The sequence below is a fragment of the Cystoisospora suis genome (assembly GCF_002600585.1).
Source record: "Cystoisospora suis strain Wien I chromosome Unknown contig_2259, whole genome shotgun sequence".
NCBI classification, from domain to species: Eukaryota; Apicomplexa; class Conoidasida; order Eucoccidiorida; family Sarcocystidae; genus Cystoisospora; species Cystoisospora suis.
This window is the reverse complement of record NW_027155058.1, coordinates 18092-45953: the sequence shown is the minus strand read 5'-3', so window position 1 is coordinate 45953 and position 27862 is coordinate 18092. Positions and strand designations below refer to the sequence as shown.

The following is a 27862-nucleotide window of genomic DNA, read 5'->3' as shown; positions in this document are numbered from 1 at the left end:
GCAACCCAACCAACACTGTCAGTCTGTCAGTACGTGCCTCTTCGGGATCAGTCCCTCCACAGCAGTTGCAGCTGGCAAATGGGATTCACATGCCAACAAAACAATAATGTGAACGTGCGCACGGCCTCCTCTTTGACATGCGAACAGGTGCTGCGGCCCTGAGAGAACGCGAGATGGACCACAGAACAACTGTGGTTGGAACTACTCACCACTTTTGTCCCCGTCCACGCTTTCTGTGTCAGTTTACCGAAAACAGCGTCGCGGCTGGCTGAAGACACGGCGCCTGTTTCCACTTCAACCACGGCACGATCCCACACGGGGACTCGTGCGCCAATCGGAACTCAGCGACATCCCCCACGAGTTAGTAAAAGTTTCTTATTCCACGGAAGCCTGGCTTGGATCGGACAGATGCTTCACACACTGTCCGCAAATGTTACGCGCAAACCCACATGAACAAAACCCGGTACGGGTACCACGAATGATGAATCTCCAGACCGCACAGCGGTACAAACCAAAAATCTGGTCCCCCCCATGCGCACTCCCAACCGGAGACACCGCAGAGCCTCGGTCTGTATGCCAGGGCTAGCACCCTTGGGGAGGAATAATGACGACTGTACGCCTCAGGACTGCTTTTGTCTGTGCACGCGCTCATTCGAGAGCTCATAAACCTGCGTCGTCAATTATTCCTCATCTGGCATCTTGCAAACCCTCTTCTCCATGCAGGCACAGTCCTTGTCAACGGGTGCGTCGGAGATTTCGTACTGAGCCTCGATGAAGCTGAACGCCGCAAGACCTTCTTCCATCGGTGTCACAGAGCCGTCCGGGCGCACCTGCTCTACAGAGAGAATATTTCCACTATGGTGAGTTTGTAGAGACACGACACGGCAGACGAGCGCCAGCAACCCGGCAACAAGGCAAACAACTTGTGTCCAGGGAGCCGCCATGCTGAAGTGAAGGGGGCTAGCACGGCACGGGTGACACGGGGGGAGCAACCGATTATACGTGTCAAAAGCCCACTAGCCGGATTGCACGGAAATTTTCGTCGTAAGGGAGACCACCTGACAGGTTTCCAAGCGACGAACGAAGAAAAACACCCGCTCAACACAGAAACCGGGTCTTCCTTTGAACTCCCAGTGCACCGCTTTGACGGGTCTACCCGGCGATCACAACACACAAGAGGCTGCGATTTCAGGACCACACTTTTGCAAAACGCTGAACACCGTTACTTTTTCACTGGGATTGATGCACTGTACAGTATCTACCCTTCTAGTGATTGGGACCGCCGCCTCAGCAAGCAATAGCGAAACAAGAAATCGGGTGTTCCCCTGCCCAACGGCCTGCCGCGGCGCAACGTTTCGATGCAAGCCGACTAGCCACAAGAATGGCTTGCTCGCCGGCCTGGCTGTGCCTCCAAACCCCGACTTGAAGGTGCCAGTCCTTTTCGGCGTAGTCTGCCGCCTTGCCCGGTCTTGCCTGCCCATCCCTGAGAGCCTGGTACCTGCTTTCGTACTCGTAAACGGGCTCCTCTACGGGTCACCTGTGTGAGTGTTCAATAGGCCCTGCACCCGTCTGCGGTTCTACACAACTGCCTGACCGCAGCGGTGGGACGTCGAAAGCTACGCCAACAAACCCGTCTCACACCGATGGTTGTTGCTTGAGAATCGCTTGTGGTCGCAGGAGCCGTATCACTTGCTATCCCGGTACTCGCAAACCACAGCGATGGGGCGTGCTGCAAGTCAGCTACACTTCGACTTCTGACTCGGCGCTGGTAACTACCATAGTGTGCGACGGTGCGGCACGAGCTCGCCGAACTGGCGCACCTCTGGGGCAGCTACCTACTAGGACCCGGACGCTTCTGTGCAGGATCCGGGGCGCGGGGTTTGAGTCTGACGGCTACGGTTGTGCAGCTTGCAGCACAAAAGCGGCACTACGTTGATGTTTGACAGCGCCACATCTCGCCAACGACATCCCCTGGTGCAGTGTTTTAGCGGACAAAGCTCCCTGGACTGCTACTCAAAGCAACGCTGGTGTCGAGTTAGTTCGGTTAGCTTGACCGAAATAACAGGAAGCCCTTTGACCGCATCCTCACTCTCAGGTGTGCTGGCTCGGGAGACGCATCGAGGCTTGTGTTCCAGAGATTCGCCCTGCCTCTGAGTCTGTCTGTAAGCAGCACCTTCGAGAGGCGTCCTCACGACTCTGCCCGGGTATTTCGCACCGGTTAATACCGAAGAAATCTAAGATGCTCTGACCAAAAACACCGCACAGAAAAGGAAAATGAAGAAAACAAGAAGACCAGTTTATCCGGAGTCCGCTCCACAAGAATAATTCGGACACCCGCATCAGTTATGTTGGAATTACTCCGTAGGCCCAAGTGGGAAAGGGAAGGAATGAGAAACCCAGGAGTCACCCGACCAAAGAGAGAAAACAAGTCACGGGAAGTTCAAGTCTGGACCGAGAAAAACCGTAACCGGAGGAATATTCCCCTGTGTCAGGACGTTTCCCAGGAAGTCCTGCAACGAAGAGCCAGCAAACCTATAAAATATTGAATGCTTTCGTTCCGGGAGGGCACCTGGTTGTCAATGTTACCCGTTAGGTTGTCTCAACAATCATCCGAAAGGGCTCACCAAACTGGTTAAAGACTTGTGGAAGGAGAAAAATTCAGGTACCTACACCAAGACCTTTCGCAGCATGTCGTCTTTCTGGTCCAGGAATCAGGAAGCAGAAGACTGAAATGGTAGTAGATTACAAAGTACTTTGGAGTGGGTGCAGAGTGGGTGCAGATCGCGCGGGACGACCAATTGTGAATGTTTGAGAAATACTGTGGCGCCCAAAGAGCTCTCAAGCAGGCGAAGACTTGAAAGGGGTCCCAATCAATGACCACGAAACAGATCATAGGAATCCGCGAGTCCATCACATGGGAGACTGGTAACAACCAAGAGAGCCAGCAAGGTTCAGGGCTCAATCCAACTCTTCAGGAGAACCTGACGCAGAAAGCTCACCCCGACTTCAAGTCAAGCCTGTCTGAGGGAGCTGGAGTTACAGATTCTTCTCGAGGCAAGAGAGTTCACCCGGATTTCGAAAGTGGAAAGTGGCGCCATGGAGTTGTCGAGTTTTCTTCTGTATTTTGTGTAGTGAAAATGGCCTGAAACAGCCCTGTGAACTGAAACTGGTGTGAAGAGCCGATCGAGAGTGACGCTCTTTTGTCTCCTCGCAAACCTTGCGCAGTTGCATCCGTAGTCCAGTCCGTTACCAAGGGTCATGGATTGCCAATCACACAATGAGGCGTCATGAGGCATCCAGGACTATCGAGATTCACAATTTCCACCACCCACAAGAAACAAGACCCTCGACAAGGAGTGTCTGCCCTGTGAGAGGCTGGTCTGATACTCGTCTGTGTTCTACTGAGTATTGTTAACAGTCCCGCGGTGTCTAGTTCCGGTCAGTCCGGGTGACATTCACGTTGACCGTACGTTGAAGCTGCTCCATCGAAATGGGAAGGCTTCCCTCTGTAGAAAAGACGTTCTGTTGGACGGTTGGTTACCACAAGGGGAGACTGTGGTCAGGACGGCAAAACCTTTCGATGGTCTTCACACTTCACTCACGACACAAATCGCACGTCCCTCTTCTGAGGCTCACCCAGAGGGCATCTGAACATCTCTCGATGTGGTCTGCAGGATAGGCCCGATTCATGGGAGGATTTCGACAGTGAAAGATTATTATGCCAACGGCACCGCCTACTCTACTGTGCCGGGCATGGGTGGCATCTCACCCTCCGGCTGCAAATGCATGCGAAGCCGATAGGGACCTTCGGGCTCTGAGTTGCAGAGCCACGGCCCGTGGACCATGGGCCGCTGGTCCGGAAGTGGCAGCCTGTTGACCTACTCGACGGTGATGGATGCACAAGAGAATTATGTTTCTGACACGGATTTTGATCGGTGTCGGCGAAATGCACTTTTCAGACGTCGTGACGGAGGTTTGGAGGCTGTAGGATTCACTTTGCTTGTTACGATCTCTCAACGCGGGCAGCGACGTTGTGTAGCTGGCTGGCTTGTCCTGGCTGGCGGCGCGCCGTTGCGGCTCTCATTCGCGTGCGGACTGACGTCCCGCTTTTCTCGTCTTGTCTGTGACACTTGCGTCCTAGTCTTTCTTTGTTACCTTGTGCCTGCTGGTTTCGGTGTGAGGAGGTGTTTTGGCGCGTAGCATGTGGCTGCACACTGCTCCGCCTCCAGGGCTCGCCGGTCGGGCCATCTGCCAGCCATTTGCTTCGATGCCAACAATCTACCGTACCTCGGAAAAGCTTCTTCAGTTGTGTTGAGTGTGTTGCGTAATTAACGGTGTGTACCCCGTCTCAGCAGGCGACGGTTGTAAGGTTGGCTTTCTTATGACTCCATGCAACAGCCCCCGCGCTATTCCTGGGCGCAGGAGTTCGAACTGTAGCCCATTTGGCTAGTTGCACCTTTCCCCGGAGTTGCCGTTGCTGAATAATGGAGGGAGTCCAGCGTTCAACAAGACTTAACTACAATCAAGGAGGATGGGGAACCTTCGCTGGCTTTCGGAGCTTCCTGATTTTTGCCGCGTTTGCGCTGTCGGCAGTTTCCGTGAACCAAATCCGCCCTGCTAGCGCGACCATCCGTGTTGGGGTCATGGACCTTGAGCTGGAGTTTCCACTCTCGAAGTCGATAAACAAGTTTGGCTTAAATCCAAGCACTTACAGTCTTCAAAACGAACCGTTTCCCGTCATCAGTCAGGGCATGAAGGACGGCTCGGTATGGGTCATGTATAATCACTGTCCTGACGCGGACTACTTCCAGGAAAAGGAGGGTAAGTCGCTACTTCAGATTGCGGAAGGCGCACCGGCTCAACAGGCTGTTTTACTTCCCGCTCACAGATCACAATCTTTTCATTCTTTGTTACCTAGCTTTCCCATGACTGCCACTGCTTCGACAGGCGACCACCGACTGATCTGCGTACGAGCTGCAAAATGGTGCTTATGTGTGTGTCCATTCAGTACGTCACGATCGAACTCACTACTCGATTGTTGCCTGTTGTACGCGGAGTGAGCACCGTATTAGCAGTACTGGATCATATCGCTGTTCGCTATGCCCTTATCGCGGGCTGGCAGGCCCGTGTGACCTGGCTGTCGTAGCAGACTCCCTTATACACAGTTGGCGGCGCAGGAAGCACCTGGTCGCCGCAGTTGTCCGTCCCGACAATTGTAGCCTGGCAGGCACGGTGTCCGACTTGAAACGTCTGGACACTTCACCACGGGAACGAAGAGCACCCCACTTTCCGTCCGTACGGGATTACAGTTCAGTGGGGGACGCCAGTGTGCGCAGAAGAGCACAGGTTCACCGCAGCGCTGCTTGAGAAGAGGTCTTGAAGAACACACGCTCTCCTCTCATACATCCTGATATGACGTTCTCTCCCAGTGCAGGGCGCGAAGCCCGACGGTGTAATTGTGCGCCACAGTGACAGGGACTATTTTTGTTGGGCTGCGTGTGCACGTTCGACTGTGCAGCAAATAGAGTAGGCATGGTCGGGAACAACTACATTGGCTGCGAAGCCCACATTGCACATTATGACGGCAGTTCGGGCAAGCGCATCGGCGGCGAGGTGATATTTGCTGACTACTACAAGTACCCTATGCAAAGAAGTGAGCTTGCTTACTGGGGGTGTCCGACAGAGTGAGGATCAATACACTTCTCAGGTCGTCCAGCAGGGAAGTGATGAACCAGGGACCACTTCCAGAACGAACCACTAGCAACATTTTATGGCTGTGCCGGCGTGAACGGCTGTTGTTGAAGCCCGCAACGTAGGAGTCTGGATGTTAGATGTTATCGTTGAGAAGTATTCGCGGTCACAGGTTGCCGATCGGACTGGTATACGCTTGTACGAGCGCGGCACTGAAAGTGTTCTTTCGGAGTAGGGTAGTCTCTCCCGCACTGCCCCAGCAATGCGGTGACGTGGTAACCACGTAGTGCTATCATAGCATCTCCGACCTGACTGGAGGCCCTCGAACAGCGTAGCTCATCCTGTGTGAAGGCCAAGTGCATCTACTGTTTCGAATGAAGACTTCATAGGCTGAGTCGTCGCTGGATGAACGCGACCAAAAGCGCCGTCGAGACCTGCTGCTCCGCCTCCTGTGGTGATGAAAGATTTTCTTGGGGGGGGGAGGGGAAAGGATGAAGCAGTTACAGGTTCAAAGGTGGATAACGGAATCTCCCATTTGGTGGACTTACGTGGTGTCAGCTCGAGATCTGAAGAGCGTGGCCCTCCTCCCCACCCGAGGTGCTGCTGGTCCATCTGGACAGCTCAGAATAGGTGTGCAGCTTGTGTAGCATTGTTCTTGGAGAACATCTGCCCATTTGTGGTCTTGGTCCGAGACTTCGCCGCGTGCTCCCGTATCACCAACAGCCACACGGGAGCTGACGCGAGGATACAGGGGTTGCCAGCACGTGTACCGTTTTGGACCTTGTCCGTAAGGAGTGGGCGCCAGGCCTGTTCCACACGCTTCCTGGAGAACGGACGGCACCCCGCCCCCGATACTAGCTGTGTGCGATTGATTGTGGCTTGCATGTCTCAGATATCGGGTTCTTCGCACATGGGCCTGATGACGGTGAACACAGTAATACTTTCGTACTCGGAATTTGGACAGCGCAGTGCAGTAAACTGGAGAACGTGTGTCTGTGCACGAACGACAAATGTGGCTTCGACACCTCCAAAAACAACGCGTGCAACGCAGGCTGGCGAGGAGTTCCAGGCGTCACGTACTGTCAAAACGAGGGTTGGCTCGGGGGCGCGAACGGAACCGGGTGGTCGTGCGGCAAGGCCAAATATAACGTGGGGACTCTCCTCGCTCCTGTCAATGGTAAGCCATGCATGCCTGCTCCACTAAGGACAATACCGAAAGCACCGTGTGCGGTTTCCCGCCGTGCGCTGGAGGACGTTGTGGTACACCTTCGTGTCTGATGCCTACCTGCGAACGTGGTCAGAGTGCGGTGTCACGCCATGGCAGGCTACGACTAGCGTCGCCCATAAACCTGTTTGGGGATACACTGCTGTTTCCTAACCTCGTCGTCCAACCTCACAAGAAAGGTGAATTGCTGTTTGAGGTTACCCTGGCCGGGTGGCACATTGACGGCCAGAGCGAATGCAAGGCCGTAGTGGAAACGAAGAATGTAAAAGACTTCACCGATGTTTCAGTGTCTGCCGGTGTGTTTCATTACAACGGTGGGAGGCGAGAATCTTCGGAGACATACGTGGCCAACGGCAGGCCGCGAAACTGCCGCAACTGCAGTCAGTGCTTGTCTAACGCTGTGGTACATGACAGAAGACTTCACTCTCTCTAGGGAACTCTTGTTGAAGCAGTCCTGCCGGGTCCTTGCTGAACCCCGTAACTGACACTTGGTGGAAAGAGCACGCGTCCCTTTTCTTTTCTTCGCCTACGTTGCGCTGTTCTCTTTCTCGCGTACGTATTGGCTTACTTCCTGGTAGTTCCCAGGTAGACTGCCGGACACGCTATGATATACGCGCCCATCTTCACACAACGCTGGTCTGGAAGACAGACGTGTCTCTTCGTGCCTTTCTCCGGACGCATAACTTTTTCCCTCTCTTCTTGCCTTGGTCTCCTGCGTGTGTTAGGTGGCCAGGTTCCTGCCAAGTTGATACTTGTTAAACTCAATTCAAGTGGAAAGGTGATATGGGAGCAGGACGCCTTTTATTTCGATGGTGACCAGAACGACAGCGGGAGCACGATTGTCGGAGGCATTGCCAAGTTTCAGGATCCAGATCTTAAACGGGAAGTAGAAGACTGGGCGTATGCGTGGGTACATTCAAGCAACATGGGGAATATCTGCAACTATCACTGGGGATGCCAAGTGAGCATGCTGTAACGATCATCCTACGTTATCACTCAGTAAAAGCAGTGTGTGTTGCCCACTAGATAACAAGTCTGCACATGGACCAGTCATCGGACTTCTGTGGGCAGCAGCAGTCGCTGTTTTCGTTTCCTTGTTTTTTGCGACTTCTTTCTGCGACCAGACTTCAGTCGAGTGATAGCATGGGGCAGTTGGTAGAGGGTTCCTTCACCTCTTTCTGCTTCTTCAAAGGCTGTTACTCTCTAGCTTCAACCGCGTCTTGGTTTTGTGGGGCTTCAGAATACGCAACATAGCACGTGGCGAAGACGAAATGTCGTCTCTTGCACAAGTCTCGCCTCTGCTTCACAAGCCTCAAACGCACCCACTCAAAGAACGCACCTGGGTAATCAAATTAGCGCAGACTACTTGTAGTTCAGCCTATTGCCGGGCAGGAGCCGCCCTCAAGCGAGATACCTTTGGATTGTTTTCTCTAACAAACAGCACGTACCGTCCTTTGTCGCATGTCCCGGGGCTGGAGTTCTCAGTGGCCCGGCAGAGTGGATGACGCATGTGTGGTGGTTGCTACAGGGTCACATCCACAGAGCTACGGATGGCAAGAAAGCAGAGGAGCGCCTGTGGTGTTCGCATTGCAATGGAAGGTTTCTTACCTACGACGAGCGTAAGCATAATCTAAGTCTGGGCCGCAAAAGGGACTTGGCAGTTTGAGGCGGAATGATGCGCTTTTAGCTAGACGTACAGGTGCTGAAATATGGCATTGTCCCAGCAGTTCGCACACTGCAGAGACGTGAGTGAAGCGAGCGATGGTCATACAGTTGTTGGACAGTCTGTGCTTCGTGGGGATCGGCCTAACAACTGAGGGTCTAACACTCGTACCGGTGGGTGCGTATATCTGTTTGGTTCACCTGATGTGCAGAGCAGTTAGGCTCGCCGCACGACCACCTGGATTGGTCACCACCCCGTGTGCTGCACACAGCCACAATCATGGAGGGCTTAGGCCCCGGCTACTCGTCACTCCCGGTTGTAATGTTTTAACGTAGTAAGCGATGCTGTGCTGGGCGGTTTTCAGAAACAAGGCAGTTTGCCTTCGCATGCGGAACAGATGGTGTCCCCGGAGTGATTTTCAATAAGACAAAGGTGATTGGCCGCGGAAATTTCGGTAATATCAACACGTCAAACGACAACACTCATCGAGACGTACATCCTGTCGTCTCTCACTTCCGAGGGGACGTCTGGCTCATTCTTTACGCGTACATTGCTACGGATTTGGATAAAGACTCTAATGATCTCCGCCTCCTTCAGTAAGTCCCGCAGTGCATACACGTTACATCACTATCAATATGATGGATGAGTGGGAAGCAGCCCGTGAGACACCACATGCTAAACTGGGATAGACTGCTATCAATGATACCTCACAACCATGGCCACATTCTAAAGGATATCTTCAAGCACAGTCTCCCCTCCGTTATCTGCTGCCTACAAACCGCGGTCCCCCTCAAATTCCTGGCAGCAGGCAGCCACCCGCCTGTGTCCTCGTACGCATTCACCCAAAGAATTCGGACGCGTGCGTGTCTAGTGCGTGTGTATACATCGGTAAGTTTTCCCGCCAGTGTACGAGCATGTCACGGAAGGCCCATTCGACTAGTCATACGCGATCTACTTGAACACATTTCGCGTGTCTCGCGTTGACAACGTGGTAACTCGACGCCCTGAAGTCGTCGAACTGAGGGCGGTCTGTTCTCATTTACTGAGTGCCCAACTGCAGGAGACTGCACAGAGCAGGAGGACACCCGCGTGTGTCCCTGTCTTCTGCAGAAAGTTATGATTCTTTACACCAGTTCGTGTTCTCTTTCTGAGCATCGGACCTTCTGGAGTATGTACGGACCTTTGCTGGTAATCTAGATTTTCTTTGCCGGCGTTCGACGTGGTTTTCTACGAGGAGATTTCGTTTGTTATGGATGACTCGAGGCGCCACCCCGGCGTATTTAGCTTCGAGCAGGTGCAGATCACTGTGTAGGTCATTACCTTACTTGGCATACCGTACTTGCCTGCGCATTAGTAGCAGCACTCATGCCGTTAGGTGCGAGCTTTAGTGTTCTCGCCGCAGGCGCCCCCGCGTCGACTAGGATAGACATGATCAATGAGATTCATTTATCTTGTGTTGGATGTCACGCAGCTACGACGTCAAGGCGAAGAAAATCCTGTTCTCGAAAGTCCTGACAGAGACCCCGACATACTCGGACGGAGGGGCTCATCGCCTTACGTAAGGCTCCACTTGCTGTTTTCTTTTTGCCGCAGTAGAGGAGCGAAGTCTGTGGAGATGTTTTCATCTTCCATTTGCAGGTGGCCAGGAGTTGCGGTGCCAGACAGCGTCTCCCTTCTTCGCCTGAGTCACACAGACGCCTGTCGAAGATTGGATTCACTGGCAGATATTCGTGAAGGACACGACTCTCTGTTGCAGCGGCCCCTGACCGTTGGGTGCTTTGATCGCGGGAGCGTAGTCCGCGCTGACTGAGTAGCTGAGGTTGAGCGCATATGCCAGTTTTGCTCTAGGATGTTTTAGGTAGAGGTCTGCTTCCTTCCCTGTGTAGCTGGCGTATACCCCCGAAACACATATTCCCACTGGGGAGCTGGTCACGGTCTACTCATGTATGGAGAGAGGATCCACGTACTGTGACGGTTCTTGTTCAGAAAAGGCAGCAGGCAGGAAGTTTGTGCTCTTTGTCTTCAGGAAGTTCGGACCGGACACCTGGCTGATGGCCTGGCAAGCCCAAGGGCGCCGCCTTCTGACGGAGATTGACGCCTGGGGGAACTTTGTTGGAGATATCTTCGACGTTACTGAGGATATCAACTGGGGGGTAAGTCACACGCAGGAGCACAGGTGAAAAGCGTCTTGCTGATGAGTGCGCATCATACACGGGCGGACAAGGGCCATGTGGCTTGCATTATGCGAGCCTTCGTTCACATACGAGGAGCAAGAGGAGGCGGTGGCAGGGTCATGCATGCCTATCTTACGATGACACCAGGCTTTGCTAAGATGACCTAGTCCTGCGTTTCCAGTTTTATCGATGGCCCTTCAAACTTCTTGGAGCTACCGTCACCTGACAAAGAACGTGTGAGCCCGTAGCATTCTCATCCCGGACTACGGGCTCGTCGGCCGGTTGGCGCCTTTACCCTTACCGCAAAGTTTTCTTAACCTCTGTGCGGGCCTACCTGTAAGAGTCCCTTCGCATGTGCTCTCGAAATGCTTGTGTTACTTAACAGGGCAGTCAGAAAGATTGGTGGCACTGGCCTAGCAATGACATCGGATACGTCTGGTGGTGGGATCAGACAGTTAGCTTTGAAGAAAAAGGGAAGCTAATTGTCACAGGAGGCTTCAAAGCAAACAAGGTATTGAGGCTGGTTCGCATTCGTGGGTATACTAGCAAAGGCGACTGCATTGGCAAGTAAGCTACGTTCATTCTGAGTATCAGCGTCCCTCGGTGTTGAGTGAGCTGATTGAACTCCCAGTTACACACGTGTATACCATAGGTAATACCAAGGGAGCCCACACAATTTCACAGGTTACGCGTAGCTTCACGCCTAGCCTCGGGTGAGCTTTCACGAAGCTGTTGCCACACGCGGAAGCATGCTTATATCTGGATGTGGGAAGAAAAGCGGTGAATGGTGTGTGAGAGGAGACAGTGAAACTACTTCCGTGCTTGGCGATGCGTGCTCTTCTTCGTAACTACGCTTGTATAACTGTCCGTTTTCACTTCACGCCGGAGACGCCCTAGTGAATGTGTGATGTTCGCATAGTTGAGTTACCACTACACTCGCGATGGAAGAGCTTACCAAGTGAAAGGAGGGCTTCCTGTTTCTGGGATGGGCAAACACACCGTTCTCTGATGAGACGCAAGCTCGCTTTTTCGCACGACGTGTACTACTAAGAGAATACGAGGACGAGGTACCGGAGGTCAGACTGTTAGAGTACAGGGATGTGATAACTGCATCGGCGGACAAGAAAGCTGTAGTGACTTCATTGCACGCCTAGAGATGATTTTACGAAGAACAGTGTATTGCTACGGTGAAACCGTCGTCTTGATGGTTAGATGTTACAGTGACAGCTGATACGCGCTGTACTATGTACGTGTCGAGCCACGACAAAAGATCGTGGGTGTGTGTGTATACTTCTGATCACTGGCTCGGCCGCACTATTTTGGTACCTTAGTCTTCCGGACTTTTCCAATCAGGCTCGGTGTCTGAGAATCGATTCTCGCATGTCTGTCTCTGTTTTGCACAGGTTCTTGCCCATGGAGTTTACGTGTAACCAGTGTTGTGAAATCCGTGAAAAGTATGTGGTGGAACGTCCTGCTGACGGAGGAAAAGACTGCCCCTACAAAGTGAGTTCATCCAGCGGGGAGGCCGCCTGTGCACGCGTTACGTTCTGGTTAAGTTAGCCACCGCAGCCCTACACTCTTCGTATAAAAATCACTATCAGCAAGCGTGATGCCCGGCTCGTCAACAAGGCGCCACAGCGTCCAGCTGGTGTTGCTTATGTCGCTCTCTGTCGGGCGGGAAGGGGGGGGGCAGGGCACGTGAAGGCATCAACGGTTGGTTGGCTCCGTACTGCTGCAGCTCACCGTTAAGTTGATTGCTTTCCCTTTCATCGGGAACCGTGTATGGACTTGGTCCATTTTGGGTTAGCTAGCTGTAGCCTAGTGCGCTGCTGTCCTTCTTCACGTAAGCTGAGGGCACCAGCGGAGGTGCGTCATACTGCAGCACCTTACACGCGGCGAGACAGTAAATACGGAAGCTGTCGGAGAGAGATGAAGAGAAATTATCCTGCGAATGGCCACATAACCATGCTCTATTATGGACTTCTGCACTTCCGCGCAGGATGGAGAGATTCGTCGAAAGCCATGCAAGGGGGGCGCGTGCCCCATGCTGCAACGGGAGTCTGCCGAGCAGGCGTTCACAAAGTCGGATTCACCTGGTGTAAGTGCTTTGCGCTCTCACATGCTGCCGCTGTTAATGACAGAGATCGTCCTCTGTGTCTCAGTGTACCTTACTATCGCACAGAGGAGGACACTTGTTACCTCGCCGAGCACTCAGCCTTCACCACCCCCGCAAGATTCCCTTTCTAGAACGCGGCGGTGCGTTCTACGAATTACGTGATTGAAGCAACTGCTGCTGCCGGGAAGGCAATTTCAGTCGGCCGGCAGAGGGGATGGTTACCTGCTCCGTCATGTTGCTGTTCTTTGTAAAAAGAAAAGGCGACAGTATGAGGACTGGAGTTAGAGAGTGCCTTCTTTGGGCTACAGCCCACCTGGCAATGTGACAGCTCCGTCGTATGTGTGGCTCGTCTATGGCTCCTTTTCCGGACATTGTCGACAGGTCGCAGCCCATCGGTGCCGTGAGTCGGGTGGCCTGTAGCTTGCACCTTACCGAGCACGCGTTTGAAAGCCTGTTTGTAGCTCAAAAACGGAGACATGTGTCAGCACATTGTTCCCTCTCGTGCGAGGGGTATCAAGATTGCGGAGCAGACACGCTCGTCTGGTTAGTAAAGAGAAGCGTAGTATCATTGCGCTGCTTATTGATTACAGGGTGGAGGGGCTGAACTTGGGATCGATGGCAATATGGATACCGTCGCCGCAAACTGGACCAACTACGGCAATTTTCCCTTGACCTGGTACAAGGTAAGCTACAGGTGCCTTGATGTTTTGGGCTGCGTGCACTGGAAATCCTCTCGCGCTCTTACCAGTATCTTCCCTGGATCCGCGCATCTGTCCGTCTTAGTAGCTGTGTTCCAGTGTGCGGTCACAAGGCATCCGCTGCCGGAGGGGGGGCTACTGGACGGGGAGCGCATGCCACTGGGTACACCACCACCCCGTCGCCGTGTGTAAAGCATGCAGCTCTCCTGAAGGGGACACACCTTCGTCGTTCTCTCAAAGGTACGCAGAACTCGGACACAGGCTGCTAGGTTTTAACAGCAGTTGTTGATTCACAGCGTTGGTTTATACCACGGTGTGTGCACCACGCGCCCGACAGAGAGGAGGGTTGTGTTGCGCATTTTTTGGCGCACCAGTAGGGGACGGTAGTTCGTAACAGTCAGGTCTGTATGACTCAGCGAAGATGCAATTTCCGTACGTTGATGAGGAGCGTTAGTAAAAGCTTGTTGGTGCGGCTCTGTAGCCGTGTCGCCTGAGAGTGTATGTAACTTCGTGTAGGCTACCAGGTACCCGAAGTAACTTACATAAAAACAATATACGTGTTTCTTCGCTGTGTTTCACTAAGGCAAGAACTACGTATATTGTTTTTGAATCTGAATGAACGACCCGTCTTCTATATATGTGCGCTCCGCTAGGTAGAAGCACCACCACAAAGAAGGAATATCTGTCTTATCTGATACGGGGGGCACAGGAGGTATGGTTCCTGAACGGCACACTCCGACCCAAGGCTCTCCCCACTGATCTATACAGTGCACTCTTATGCGTGATGAGATGAAATTCTGCTATTCTGTGCGACTGACCCCTGTAGGTGACCTTGACGCACAAAAGCCGAGTGAAGGGTGTTAGTTACTTTGTTCAAAAAAAGGCTCAGCCAGACATCGATCTGAACGTCCTCTTTTACGACGCCGAGAAACAGTTACTTGCGCGTTGCTATTTGAACGGTAAAAACCAACCAGCGGACAATCACGATAAGGACACCCCTATCGACCCAGACGGCTGCAGCGGCTTGAATGTTATCGGAGTAAAGCAGGTTATGGTGATTCCCGTCTCAGCCGGGTGAGCTTGAGTTTTTACCAAAAGCGAAAACGAGGACGGAGGGAGAACTCATGCATGTACAATACAAGTGACATACCGAAATCTGTAATAGCGGTTGCCATATCATTTCGCTCTATTTGAACGATAGGTAGTCCCGCTAGCTAGGTTCCGTGTACGAGTTTCCCTACTATCGCGTATGCACTCACTCCCTCACCAACAGTGCACTCAAGCATGATTCAGTTCAGACGTGAGCGAGAACCGTGTATCTAAGGATAGAGGTGAAACAACCTGCAGCAGCAAAGCTTGTTTGGCAGCAGCCCTAGCTGTTGGTTGAAATGAGCTGTGCCACGAGTGAAGAGCGTAGTTATTGCGGAAGGGAAAAAGTGTGGTTGGGGGTGTGTAGCGGGAGCAAGACAGTTGTGATGCGCTTTTTGCACTAACACGGGCCGGTGGGAGCAGTTGCAGTACGAGGGTAGAACGAGTCGCCTGTTGACCACAGTGCTGTACGACTGGGTCAGTGCAGCTCGTCTCACATTCTTCTTGCTGTTACGGGCTAGTAGCCACAATTGGACGGAGGATAGCTCAAAAGAGAGTCGGTTCCTCTCTTGCCTCTTCTCTACTATCTCCCCTGTCATTCTCCTCAGCAGTGCCCGTGATTCCCTACACCTGTTTGTACACGTAGCGGGGATGCAAGAAGTTGAGAACGTGTGGTCGTCTACCATCGTTGAAAGCGCACATGAACAGCCTAAGAGCAATCGGAATGCTGCTTAGAAATAGTACCCTGTCGTCTTTGCGTGTGTGGTGGTGTTTCCTTTTGCAGTCCATGGGCCTGGCTTCACATCCGTGAGCTTCAAATTTTCGGCGAAGCTTGCACCTGCTAAAACCTTGTCTCCTCATCCTTTCCATTTATGCATTTACGTTCATCCTCGTTTGTCGAGGCAACTAAAAAACACACTCTCTTTCTTTCCGCTGATTCCCGGCCGCACTTCTGACGTCCCTGAAAAGCAAACAGGGGCCAGGAAGCCGACAAAAGACTTCGTACCGCCATGGTTTCACACGACCACCTCAGAGTTCCACGTTATCCATAAGTTCCTTTCTAGCTAGTCGGCAACCCGAGTACATCTACTTCTGTTGCAGTGTGCCGTTGATACAGTCTACAGTGTATTTCTCGCGGGTTCGAGGTACACACCAAAAAAATGAATTATATAGCACCGCCTCAGCGATTGGAGTTTATGCGCGAAGGTAGTAATAGAATATTGTCAGGGACGGCGCCGATGATCGTCTGTCTGTGGGGAGGGGGGAGGGGGTAGACAGGTAGTAGGCATGTGTGTAACGTTGCATGAATGCACGGCAGGGAGAGGAGTGCTAGTGTGTAAACTTGGGAAGAGATCTTTTTTTACCTTGGAGACTGGCAAGCATCCAAGTGGAGACCTCAATCACTCCCATTATCATTATCTGTCGCTCTCGTGGCATTGCTTTGGAAGCGGTTGAAAGGCCTAGTGGCGTTCGACCGGACTCACTCTTTTTATTCTTCTACTTTGCGATTCAGCAGCTTGCAGGCCAGGAACAAAAGGTATATCTAACCAGTGCGTGTGCGTGCATGTTACCGCCCCCCCCTCCGGACCTTTCCGGGAAACACAGTTGTCAACGAAGATGCGAGAAAAACAGGCTGATAACGCAGCATTATTTCGTATCTCTCCGCACGGTGTACGAAATGTGACAATTGAAGGCAGAAGGCAGAAAGAGCTTCTGCCTCTGCCATGTCCCCAGATTCTCGTTTTGTATGCTTCCCTCTCTGAGTCTCCGGGACCCGTTGATTCACGAATGAAAGGAATGCAGTGTTTCAGGTCCTGAATGACCAGTGTGGCCGCGATATATGAGTGACATGTCTGAAAACTTGGGTGATAAGATTTGAAGCGGATTAATGTTTGACTGGCTGCAGCACGGGAGTAGCGCATTGATCATATCTTTCTTATCTACCACCTACTTCGTAGTTAGGACACCTGCTTACCGATCGGTCGGTCTCTTCATGATATCCTTTGTTGACGCACCAAGTAAGGGGCCTCACGCCAGAGGAACCCATATGCATCGGGCGCGCACAGAGCACTCATCACTGAAAAGGGCGCCCAGCCCACCCGCTGCTCCTCCGCCGTTCCCGTCAGGCGGTCTCCAACCGCTGTATTGCCGGCGAAACTGGGGTAGTGCCAGAGTAGTGCGTTGACGGAGTCGACTGAGGGTCGGTCGTTGTTTTCTTTGTAATGTCTTCGACTAAAAACGAGCTCCGCCGTTAGGAGTAAGCAACGCACTTTGGTTTTAGTTGCTATTAGCCTTACCAAAGGATGAGGGGTGATTCTCTTACCCAAGTCTGTTGTTCCGGTTTGTCGCCGCGGAGAAAGTCAGCGGGGATGACTGGTCTCGCAGGCCCGCATGTCTCACACTGTGATTCAAGCCTTTCCAGTGAATGTCATAGTCATTCACCTACCCCCTCTATTGACAGAAAGTACGCTTGGGTCGCTGTTTGTTCATTTTGCACCTTAGAACGTTCCAGACTCTGATCACGTTTCGACGGTGCTACTACTTCAGGTGGCTGTGCTGAGTCATAAATACCGAAGCTCTATGACTCAGCATAGCCACCTGAGAGCCTTTCGGCTACTCTCAGTTTAGCACTTCGAGACCTAGGGATTCACAGACACAGTCAAGTTACAATCGCCTCGCCTATCATCTCCATAGAACAACAAGATCTGCGTAGATCGTCACAAGAACCCCAGGCACCTTGTCTGAAATGTCACGCACATCACTTCCCTGCCGGCACATTGACAGACGTGTGTGGTGAGGTAGGCAATGCATGCAAACTGAAGTACCTCGACGATAATCCAGGGGGCCGGACAGAAAAGTTCCAGGTGCCGCGCTGCTTTCTAGGAAGTCCGGTACTCCCAGTTTTCAAAGCTGTAAGCTCACCTTGTATTTGCTTCTCCTCCCGGAGGTCCCGGAGGGGAGTACTCAGAACACCAAAAGCAGTTCCCCGAATCTAACCCCAGCTACCCGGTGGAGGACCCGCTTTTACTGCTTTACCACTCGAGAGAGGCACATTGCAGCTAGCGAGAGGGACTTCTCTAGAATCTTCAGGGAGGAAAAAGCAATCAGCCCACAGTTGGTGTAACTGTGCCGCTAGATCAGGGTTATGGAGGAAGTGCGGGAGATTAGAGACTGGAGGTACTACAGCCCGACAAGGGAGACTAAGGTCCATGAGGAATGAGTGTTGCTTGCGAAGATGCTGGGGGAGGTGAACACACTTACCTCCTATTTGACTGAACTTCCTCCTCATCTGCCTGCAAGGGCTTCTGAGACCCGCAAGGACATAAGAAACAGGACACACCCAGTTGCACTGAGGTGGGAACTCCTCACCTCTCGCCTTCAAGTGACATCCGGGTATCTAGTGCAACTCATGGCGCTGCTGTTAACCAACGCGGAAAACCGAAAAGCGCATCTCGCCCTGCAGCCGCGTGGGCCACCGATATCTTGAATACTGCGGAGGGGGGCGCAGAGCTCTCGACTACAGTGACAGCACGGCAAGGCAGGCAGGCCACCCGCGTGCACGTGTACGTGACAAGAGCGAGTGTCCAGTGCAGGGCTGTATCAGAACAAAGCACTCGATGTCGTTCCCCTCTTGCTGCCACGTCACGACTACCGCTATCCACTCTTACCTTATTGACGGCTTTCCACAATTTTCTACTAGTTCCGTCGTGTTGGTGCTGTCCACTCAAGAATGAAAGACGGGGACGTCCTCTCACTTGACAGCTCAAAGGAAAGTCGGCGCCGACACTCGAACCAAGGCTGTCAAGTATCCTCGAGTTGATTCCGTCATCCCACTCTTCCCCGACTGGGTGGATGCCACGGGCGTATGCCTTCCTATGGCAGTCTCCACTGTCGTCAAATGACTTGGACCGTCTCCCCCTGCTTCTCATCACGGCCGATGTGCCCGGGAAATAACTACCACTCCTCCCAGTCGCTCCCATCTGAGTCGTTTGGCCCGAGCCCCGGAAGAACAGCCGCTGCTTGATCAGCCGATCTTCCAGAGAATGGTATGAAAGGATTGCGAGTCGGCCGCCGGGCTTGAGCAGCATTTCCGCATGTGAAATGAGTCGGTCAATAGCCTCAAATTCTTGATTGACATAGATGCGCAAAGCCTGTCGGAGAAAGCAAGCAACACTGGACGCAAGGGCTGGCACGAGCGATGGAACCATCTGCCGATGTCACCACGTGCATACTGGTTTTCCTCGGCTAGCTACTGGAAATACACCTCAAAGGCTTCCAGCATTTTTCCGGGGCGTAGTACTGAGTAACTCAGCCCGAGAGAGCGTCCCCAAGGGGGTGGGAGGTGCAACCACGGCAGAAGCACATCCGTGTTCTTGGCCTCCTCTCTATTTGAGCTGGCTGCTGCATCAGGTCCTGTGCGGGACGCGGCAGCGCAAGAAGCCTCGATATTTTTCCGAGCTGCCTTTACACGGAGAAGGAGATACCATCAAATCACCTGAAACTCTGCCACTACGACTGCGCTAACACAACACAAAGATCTGGAGAGAGGGTGCCCGATAGAAAGAGGCAGGCGCCATTTCACAAGCGCGTATCATGAGCCGCAGAGCACCGGGCGTTTTTGTCACAATACGCAGCCAATAATACGTCCTCTCGTATGAAAAAGCGAAAGATGACATTGTCACACGAGAGATGTTGATGTCCGATATGTCCGCGGGTGCCAAGTGCAGATATCCCATGGCCACACTCAGGTACAGAGAGGGACTAACGCCACTTAACACCCGTAACGACCAGGTGCGACACCCCAGAGTAGTCACTTTTCTTCGCTCAGACACCTCTCACGAAGTGGTTTCATCGGGGAGTGTTTCCCTTAGTCGTCTAAGATAACTGGATATAGTCCTCGCCGACAGAATATCGGGCGCCATGGCCGTTTACACGGCATCCAGCAGACGAGGACACGGACGAGTCCCACGCAGATAGGCTCTCAACTTCATCTAACCCACCTTGAGACAACGGGCAATCGTCGAGTCCCAGCAGAGGAAGACTTTAATCATACCCATCCATAACGAACAAAACGTTCACCGAGTACAGCAAAGAACGACACGTGTCACCAGGCTGACGTTACGAAACTTCAGCCTTCAGTGTGTGAGCATATATTCTTCAACATTATATATATATATCTATATATTCAAATGTATATATACAGATAGAGTGACACCCCTCCGAAAAGCAATGTGCTTCTTTAGAAGAGAGTATGGCTTTTGATCTCCATCTCTCAGGTTCCGAAGAGGAAGTCATCCAGAAACGGGAAGTGACAGGGTGCATCATCGCAGAGCCTACCTGGAAGACCCTCGAGCAGGTTTTAACGAGAAACTGAGGGTTTCTATACCGACAGCAAGCTTCAACAAGTTCACGGAGTTCGCCTGTAGTTTGAAGAGGCCCCTGTGATTCTCGATGTCGGACTATAGCCTCAGCAAGACGCCGAGCCAAAGGCTCCTCGCCAAGTTCACGGAAAATAGCTTCCAGACTCTCTCGAGGCAGCTGGTTGACAACCTGTGAGGGGTGCAAGCAAATGGAAAGAGTTTCACTAGCTAACTGTGCGCGACACATACGGGCTCGCACATGAAACTCAGTAGGATGACACCAGAAGAAATGCATAACAAGGAAGTAAAATGAACAGACAAATTTTGCTGTAATAAGAGATTCGTTGGACTTGTAGGAGGTGCGCACCACTGGCAATGTATACACGTCGGGGTGTGGGTAAGGGAAAAGCCTAGCAAATCAAAAAGAATGAAGTGATAGGCCCTGACCAAGGAAGCCCTTCTTCCTGTCTAGATTTTCTGGCAAGTGTATCACGGCTCCTTGCTAATACACAGTCGTATAAGGAACGCATGCTACGGTGCCTCATAACAGATTGCGTGGTCTTTTGTCATTCCGTGTAGCGGCCTGACAAGGCCACGGGGACGCCTCACCCACCCGGCGGGTCCGCTGCTGAGTGAAGGAGAGGCACCTTCCATACAGAGCATGTGGTTGCAGTCCCACAGAGGTAATACACACTTCCGTCTCATCACTGTCCTTACTGTTCTTGAACACGCGGTGTGTAAGCTCTCTTGTTAAAAATGGCTATTCAGATTTAACGATTACGTGAAATCTTTTGCACTTCGTCTTGCAAGTCGAGTCGGTAGGATCAGCGTGTAAATGATGTACATAACACTAAGCCAGGCTAAGTTTCCTGATCTGCGTGTACGGGGGGGGGCTTGATCGGAAGTCTTCCTGAGCAGACTCAAAGGTGACAAGATTTCCTCCGCCGACAGGACGGCGCAAGCGGGCAGGCGGCAGAAATCTTTTCAGCCTGGGGTCTGTGCAAGGAGGCATCCGTCCATAAAGAGGTATGTGACAGGCTTGTAACTGACTGAGATTCGAGGCCGGACCGATCTCTTGCAAAAGACACATCTTAAGAAATGAAACCATACTGGGGGACCGGTCTGTGGAGTGCTCCGTTGTTGCCGCGGTCACTGAAACGAACATGGTGCACAAGGTGGGGGGAGCGCTCTCACCGACCAATTGTGTAGTCAAAACTGACGTGGTGGGATGGTTTCCTATTGATTTGGGAAGGGCCGACCCATAGAAAGAGGCACACACCGGACTACCTTGAGCAATCAAGACAACACGCCGGCCAGAGGTAATAGCAGAACTATACAAGAAACGAGTACTGAGAAACATCACCTCGGCGGCAGTCAGACCGCTCGACTCTTCTTTCGCATCACCCGTACACCCGCCACGTTGCTCCTCTGCCCCGTGTAGAGCCAGGCCGGTAGTCAAGAGAGAACCTGCTGACTCAGGACGCCTCCCCTTGCTTTGCGGATTAATGAGCTGCTCCTGGTTGTCCTGTTTGCAGCGGAGCCCAACACTGCTCTTTTCAACTGCGTCATCCAAACAGACGCTAGCTTCATTCGAGGTAAGAGGGAGCAACTCCAACGCCGCGGTGGTCGTCTCACAGGTTTGACGTGACGCCTCGGCAGCGAAACGCATGTCCAACGGACAAGTAAGAGAGTAGGAGAAGCCCCTGTACGGGGCCGACAGTTGATGTGTAGAAACACCCAAATCGGCCAGCATTCTAAAAAGGACAGGGGAAAACACACGCACATACGAACCATCCCAAGCAGAGACATGAGGCCTGCCTGAGTGAGTATGCTGCGCGACTACTCGCAGGAAGAGCAGCTACGAGAAACACATACACCACCTGCCAGGAAATTTTGGAACACGGGCCGCAGCACCTGTTGACGCTAGACGATCTATCCCTAAGAGAGATGGAGGAGACGTGGAGATAAATGAGTCAGCGTGGCAGTAGCTGCTGACCTCCGATTCTTCCCAGGATCTGCTACGAGGTCTTCTTCGTTACCAGCTGAAGCAAGCATCCACCTGATGTCCGTCACTGAGTCGCAGTAATAGACGACAAATGGTACACCGGGAGACAATTTAAATGCACTAGATTAGCAGATCGGCTACATGCATACATCCCCGTGAACGTTGAAGCAGCAGTACATACACCACTTTTCTGAGACAATGGCTGGCCCATCTTACCCGTCCACGGTGCCTCGCAGATTCCCTGAATCAAAACTTTCTGACACGGCTTCGCCAGATGATACACTCCATAGCTTCATGGCACGACCGACCGCTGTAGGCAGATCTGCAAAAGATACCTGAAGGACTGCGAAGGAAGGTTGTCTTGAGGGACAATAGTAATGCCTTTTCATGTTGCTAACCTCGCTCTTATCCAGGGTAGTGGCTGTGTCCGCCCAGCTGGAGTCTATCTTCACCTTCTTGTTTTCTAGGTCCTCGTGAGATCCGTCTTGTTTTATGTCGCTACTACTCTGTTGAGAGAGCGATCCGGTGAGTCGCTTTCCCGGAGAGCATATGGGTTCTACAGCCGAATCTCCGTGACAATCTCCTCCATTCAGAGGCTTTATCCCCTCAGATCCTTTAGTGTTCCCTTCTTGTTTCAAACCCCTCAAGAAACAGTAACCGTTGTCTTCTTTATTCTCCCATAAAACTCCTCCCTTTCCAGCCCTCTGTTTATGCGAGTGAAGTTGCTCCTTGTCTGTCTTTACAGAATGTGGCTTTTTATCCTCTCTACTGTGAAGCTCATGGGTACTTGCTTCGGTCCCCGTTCTTTTCTCCCCCTCTTTCTCAATGGCAAGACTAGTGGGGAAAGACCGTTGGCAACAGGGTTCGGATAGAGAGAGGTGCATCATACGGGCGCGTGTAGCTTCAACAGCCTCTCCATCCACATCGATGCTCAGAAGTCTACCTCCCTGAAAGCACAACCGATCCACACGCGTTCCTTGTCCAGGAACGATACCTCCTCCCTTGCGTCCTCTCAGCCACTTTTAGAGAGCCATAGCCATCATGCTGAAAAGAGCTGAATGAAAAGAAAACAGGCCTTGGTGTCTTGCGTCCCCAACGTGCCAAGCACTGTCACGCGCCTACAAGATGGCTAATCACCACAGGCGGGGCAACCCACAATTTTTCTAAGTAACTGCTTTCCTTCAGATCAATGAACTCGTCCGAGGCGATAACGAATGCGCAATGAAATTGACTAGTCTCTCCTAGTCCAGAAAAAGTAAGACGCTATGCAAAACGCTTCAAGAGGTGCGTATATATATATATATATATATTGCGCCTCATGCAATAGGAATAAGTGACAGTATTGTATCCTCACCTACAACGCCATCCGAGAATCACGCACCTACGCCTTCAAAAGCACGATAGAGGTGAGTCCGATATGCATCGGAATCCGCCGTACTTCCCCTCACACCGTATTAGCTTACCACCGGTTTATCTCCTCATGCACTCAATATCCGATGCTGTGTACACATGTGTCTTGCAAAGAAAAAGAAGAAGGTACGAATCGAGAAGACTGCCACAAATTCAGCTCGTTAGTTCTTGAGAAACTGTGTACCCCACCCCTGCGACGAACGAACCTTGTCTGCTTATAGCATGTATTGAGAAAGAAAATCCGAGTAGCCATGAATACGTTAGTATAGTTATAGTTATCTTGAACTCACAAACGGAGCAATGGCCCTCCAGATTGCCGATGAATGTCCTCCTCCTCCTGCTGTACAATCTACGTAGAACCCATTTGGTTTGGTGATCAAAAGATTGGTTGTCTTGTCCTTCATCACCGGGATATGCTCGTGGTAGCGACGGGAAGAAGGTAGAAGAGAGGAATCAGAAGAAGAACAAGCACTTGACCTCTCTCTCTCTTTCTCACCTTCTACCGGTGTCTTGACACGCCGCTGCTGTTCTTCTCCTCTTGTCAACATACACCGTGCCGTAGTCTCCCCCCTCCGTCCCTCTAGAATCTTCGCACCCAAGTAGTCAGATCGTACCTCATCGTCTTCTACCAATCTGAGACCGTCCTTGCATTTTCTTCTTCCGTTTAAGTTTCTCATATCACTACCCCGCTCTTCTCCTTTTGTGAGTGTCGAGCTCTCATCCGACTGGAGGGCACCATCGTGACTTGTCTTTCTCTCTCCGTCAAGCTTCCAAGCAGGGCGTTTCCCGGAGCAGGCGTGAGTACTTGCCAGTGAAGAAAAGAACCGATTTTGTTCATCTTTTGAGTAAGAGAAGGAAACCAGGGAAGAAGGGGATCTAGTTGGGTGCAGAGACGCCTTCCCTGCCAGTATAGGTTGCTGATCTCTTGAAAATAGGAAGACGGGAAACTGCTCTTCACACCTTTCCTGGAGGTTGTGGTGGTGACGGCGGTCGTGCCTTTCAACCAATCTCCTCAGCCTTCCGAAAAGACGAGAACGATTCTCTTGTCTTTCATGTCTCTCCCGTGTCAAGACTCCAGAAAGGAGGCCCTGGCGAAAGAACAACCGCTCACCATATACCAGTCTGTCACCTGAGTTCCTCTGCTGTGCATAAGATACGCGAGACGATCCTGTCTTGCGGCGGGGTGAAACGTCTGCTTGTATCCTTCGACTCTCTGGTGCATGTAGTAAAACAGAGAAACTCCGAGCGTCTGTTTGCTGGCTCGAAAAACCACCTCTTTGCCTAGGAGAAGAAACATTCCAACAGAACGCGAGTGGGGAGATGATGCTGTCCCATCTCAAACCACTGACTATCTTCCTTCTTTCAAGATGACAGTTTGATAGCTGAAAGGATAGACATCTCTTCCAACATCTCTTAGTTCTATCTTCACGATGAAGATACCGCTGCATGCAGCAACTTCGACTCCAGATGAGGAAGCGAGATGCTAACAGATAGGTCCCTCCCTGCGTCCTAGTACAAAGCCCAACGGCCTCCAAGGTAAATACTAGCAGCGTCGCAGACGAGATGAGAGTGGACGCAGTAAGAAGCCACCGACGCTTGTAGATGTAGTGATTTGAGAAGATTCTTTCCGAGGAGAAGACAAGTTGAAATATCAGTGATGTAACACAGTTCTTCACATTCAAACTACGACGGTGTACATACATGATGGCTTCCAAGGCAGAGAGAACTTCCGCTGACCCCGGCGAGGAGGAAGGAAAAACAAAGGACTCTCCTCTCTCCGCTGTCAGGATGAACCCGCTCCTCCTGTGGGGTGCTGGAAACACTGAAGAGTTTTTCTCGTCGGCCTCCCCCGGAATTGTCGGGTGCAAGAAGGGATAGGGACTGGTGGAGAGCAGAACGGACACAGCGAAGGGCGAGAAAAGAGAAGATGGCGTAGAGGGCACAGGCTTCTCTGGTAACGAGAGGAGAGCAGAAGGAAGCGAATGAGCAGCACGAGGAAGTTTCCGGGAAAGAAAGCGGCAGGTGAGTCAAAAGGAACATAGCGGCCATTGGAGAGACGAAGAACGAAGACAAGAAACGATGAGAGAACACAAGCCACATATAGCTGGCCAGTGTGTACCTTGTCTCATGTAAACATACGAGGAAATCCACACAGTGGAAAAGGCATCCAGTCTCAAGAGCCTTTCGCTTCACCTACAACGCGTGCAATACCCTTGACAAAAGAACAACAGCGCTAGACGTGTGTACAGCATATATATGTAGACAGGCATATAGTAGTACAGTACCTCGACGTGCCACCTGTATGTGTATCTATGGATAAACTTAGGTACGTAGTGCGAGTATATTTGAGATATAGATGCTGAGTTTCACCCCGATCCCACGTGTCTACGCTCGAATGAAAACGGTTAAACAAACGCATACACCTAATTCTCCAAAGTATGAGGCAACCAAGTTCTCTGAGGCAAATGAATGTGTCCACTAGCGCAAACTGCTGTGTCCAGTGAGCAGCTTAGCTTACGCGCACGCTGCACAAGAAGTAGCTGAAGATAGCGAGTGAGCACACTAGAAGAGGTGGGAGAGGAGAATGTTGTCAAGCAGAGAAACCATGAGATATCGTCGGATACGGAAACGTGTTGAGGCGGAAAAAGGATTCGGGACTGGTCACCGTGATGCGGTAGAGTTCAGATAGGGGCTGGGCAGCTATGTCCTTGGTGTATGTTTTCGCCTGTTGTCGAAAAGTACAGCTAGCATGCGATTGAACTTGATGGGACTCTCGCGTCTACTCAGCGTATGGCTAAACGTCCAATAGGGGACGTCGAATAGGAGGTACCGTATCCGAGTAGCTACTGGGGAACCTAAACTTGTAGTAAGTCAAAAAAACCTTCAAGTATGGCAACTTCGGTATATCTTCGATTAGCGAAACTTCAGCGGGGGCTGCGGCCGCAGACAATCGATCTCGCGGGTTTGACTTTTTGAAGTGGGTGGGTGAAGGTTGTTTGAACACGCTGAGTGGAGGACTCTCCCGACAAACCGTACAGGAAACCAGAAACAGGGGGGACTTCTCGAGGACGTGAAAGAAATCTCCGTCACGGAGAGCTTTGGCCGTGATGATCCTCACGAAGGAGCTACCGAAGGTGAGCGCCGCTAAACAGCCTGGGTTCTTACCAACTTCGGTCGATACAGTGCACATGATATGCCTGGACATGGTGACAAACCCCCTCCCCGCAACAAAGGTGGGTAACCACGCCGGGATCTATTTTCAGTAGCAGTGGCGATGCATTACCTTACACCAGCAAGACTGGTGGCACTTACTGTAAGGTTTACTGCACGAGCCTTGGGACTTCTCGGTCCCCGTCGTAGATGCGCAGGGCCTGAATGACTGGGTACTCCGTAACAGAGAGAGGACCGACCCATATCGCTTGACGGGCGGGCCGCACGCGATTCCACGGACACAGCAAGGCAGTGCCTATGCGTTGGCACACGTAGCCTCAACACGGGAACCACAGGGCGCTTTGCGGCGCTGCGTCCGAGCCAGTTCTCGTTTCCTTCAGGAGTCCTACACCAGCACCCGTACTCGTAAGTGGTGTGCAAGCATGTTGCCCCGCTCGGCGGGAATCCGCGCTGGGCCCGAATTTGTACTCTTCAGCAACGGGTTCCTCTTGGACCAAAGAATTCGAGGTATGGCAGGGATTTTGGTCCACTCAAATCTCATGGCTTCGAACTACCGCTCACAGGATACCTTCCCCTCTTAGTCCAGGTCAGTCATTCGAGAGCTTACGACCGTGAATAAGTGTCAGAGTTCCACGTCGGCTCGCTGAAAGCCCCGAATTACTCCTTTAGCAGAACTTCAGATCAAACAGCTAGAACCCTGACCCCGCTTCACAGTCATTCACTCTCTTACCCTCAGGAGGGCAACCTTTGACTGGAAAGGAAGACAACTTCTCAGTGGTAATTCGAAGCTATGATAGTTGAGGGGATGAACCTTTTGTTAGACTTCGGTCGGTGATACGCTGAAAGAGGCAGAAGCCGTACAACGATTGGGTAGTGCATCCCATGACTGGATACCGTGGCCACTCCTGATAGTCTGTACACGTGACCCTCCTACTTAGGTCAGCGAGCAATTAAGGGGCTACTCTCAGACTAGAGTAGGGGGACCGAAGGTGAATGACGGTTCATTAGACCCAGCCCGGCAAGGTTCAAACGAGTCGAGCCTGGGACACGGCCCGGAGCTAGCCGACGAGCCAGTCAAGGGAGGGAAATTCTTTTCTCGAGCTTCGTTCCGACAAGATATAACAGGAAAAGCTAGAGTGCCTCTTCCTTGCAATAGAATAGATACCGGAGATGTGAGAGGGAGATGGTGATTAAGAAGCATCCCGTAAGTGTCCAAGGCGTATGAGGGAGAGCCAAAGTGTAAGAGTGACCGTGTGGTCG

General features: G+C 52.0%; 3 protein-coding genes across 3 annotated transcripts; 1 reads left to right on the top strand and 2 right to left on the bottom strand.

Annotated features, from left to right (window-relative positions):
- Positions 1-278: 278 nt before the first annotated feature.
- Positions 279-1702, bottom strand: CSUI_004739 (uncharacterized protein). Its single transcript, XM_068064924.1, has one exon. The coding sequence runs from the start codon at positions 1479-1481 to the stop codon at positions 1164-1166; it is 318 nt and encodes a 105-aa protein (XP_067923099.1). The 5' UTR covers positions 1482-1702; the 3' UTR covers positions 279-1163.
- Positions 1703-3909: 2207 nt separating this feature from the next.
- Positions 3910-16560, top strand: CSUI_004738 (uncharacterized protein). Its single transcript, XM_068064923.1, has 14 exons — positions 3910-4821; positions 5519-5653; positions 6584-6868; positions 7642-7877; positions 8445-8535; positions 8944-9175; positions 10051-10137; positions 10606-10732; positions 11139-11320; positions 12157-12256; positions 12753-12851; positions 13460-13552; positions 14394-14641; positions 15441-16560. Exons 1-14 carry the CDS (start codon positions 4485-4487, stop codon positions 15499-15501), a joined length of 2313 nt encoding a protein of 770 aa, XP_067923098.1. The 5' UTR covers positions 3910-4484; the 3' UTR covers positions 15502-16560.
- CSUI_004737 (methylase family protein) lies at positions 15498-26845 on the bottom strand (the record flags this gene model as incomplete). Its single annotated transcript, XM_068064922.1, has 9 exons — positions 15498-15617; positions 16756-16888; positions 17918-17961; positions 18325-18807; positions 19994-20206; positions 21380-21770; positions 22238-22968; positions 23722-25382; positions 26842-26845. 9 exons carry the CDS (start codon positions 26843-26845, stop codon positions 15498-15500), a joined length of 3780 nt encoding a protein of 1259 aa, XP_067923097.1.
- Positions 26846-27862: the final 1017 nt, after the last annotated feature.

Bases quoted from the DNA above. Each gene is read 5' to 3' on its own strand.
- CSUI_004739 (XM_068064924.1), bottom strand. From the start codon at position 1,481: ATGGGCAGGCAAGACCGGGCAAGGCGGCAGACTACGCCGAAAAGGACT.
- CSUI_004738 (XM_068064923.1), top strand. From the start codon at position 4,485: ATGGAGGGAGTCCAGCGTTCAACAAGACTTAACTACAATCAAGGAGGA. The intron at 6,869-7,641 runs GTAAGCCATGCA...TGCGTGTGTTAG, and splicing joins TCTCCTCGCTCCTGTCAATG to GTGGCCAGGTTCCTGCCAAG. The intron at 14,642-15,440 runs GTGAGCTTGAGT...TTCCTTTTGCAG, and splicing joins GTGATTCCCGTCTCAGCCGG to TCCATGGGCCTGGCTTCACA.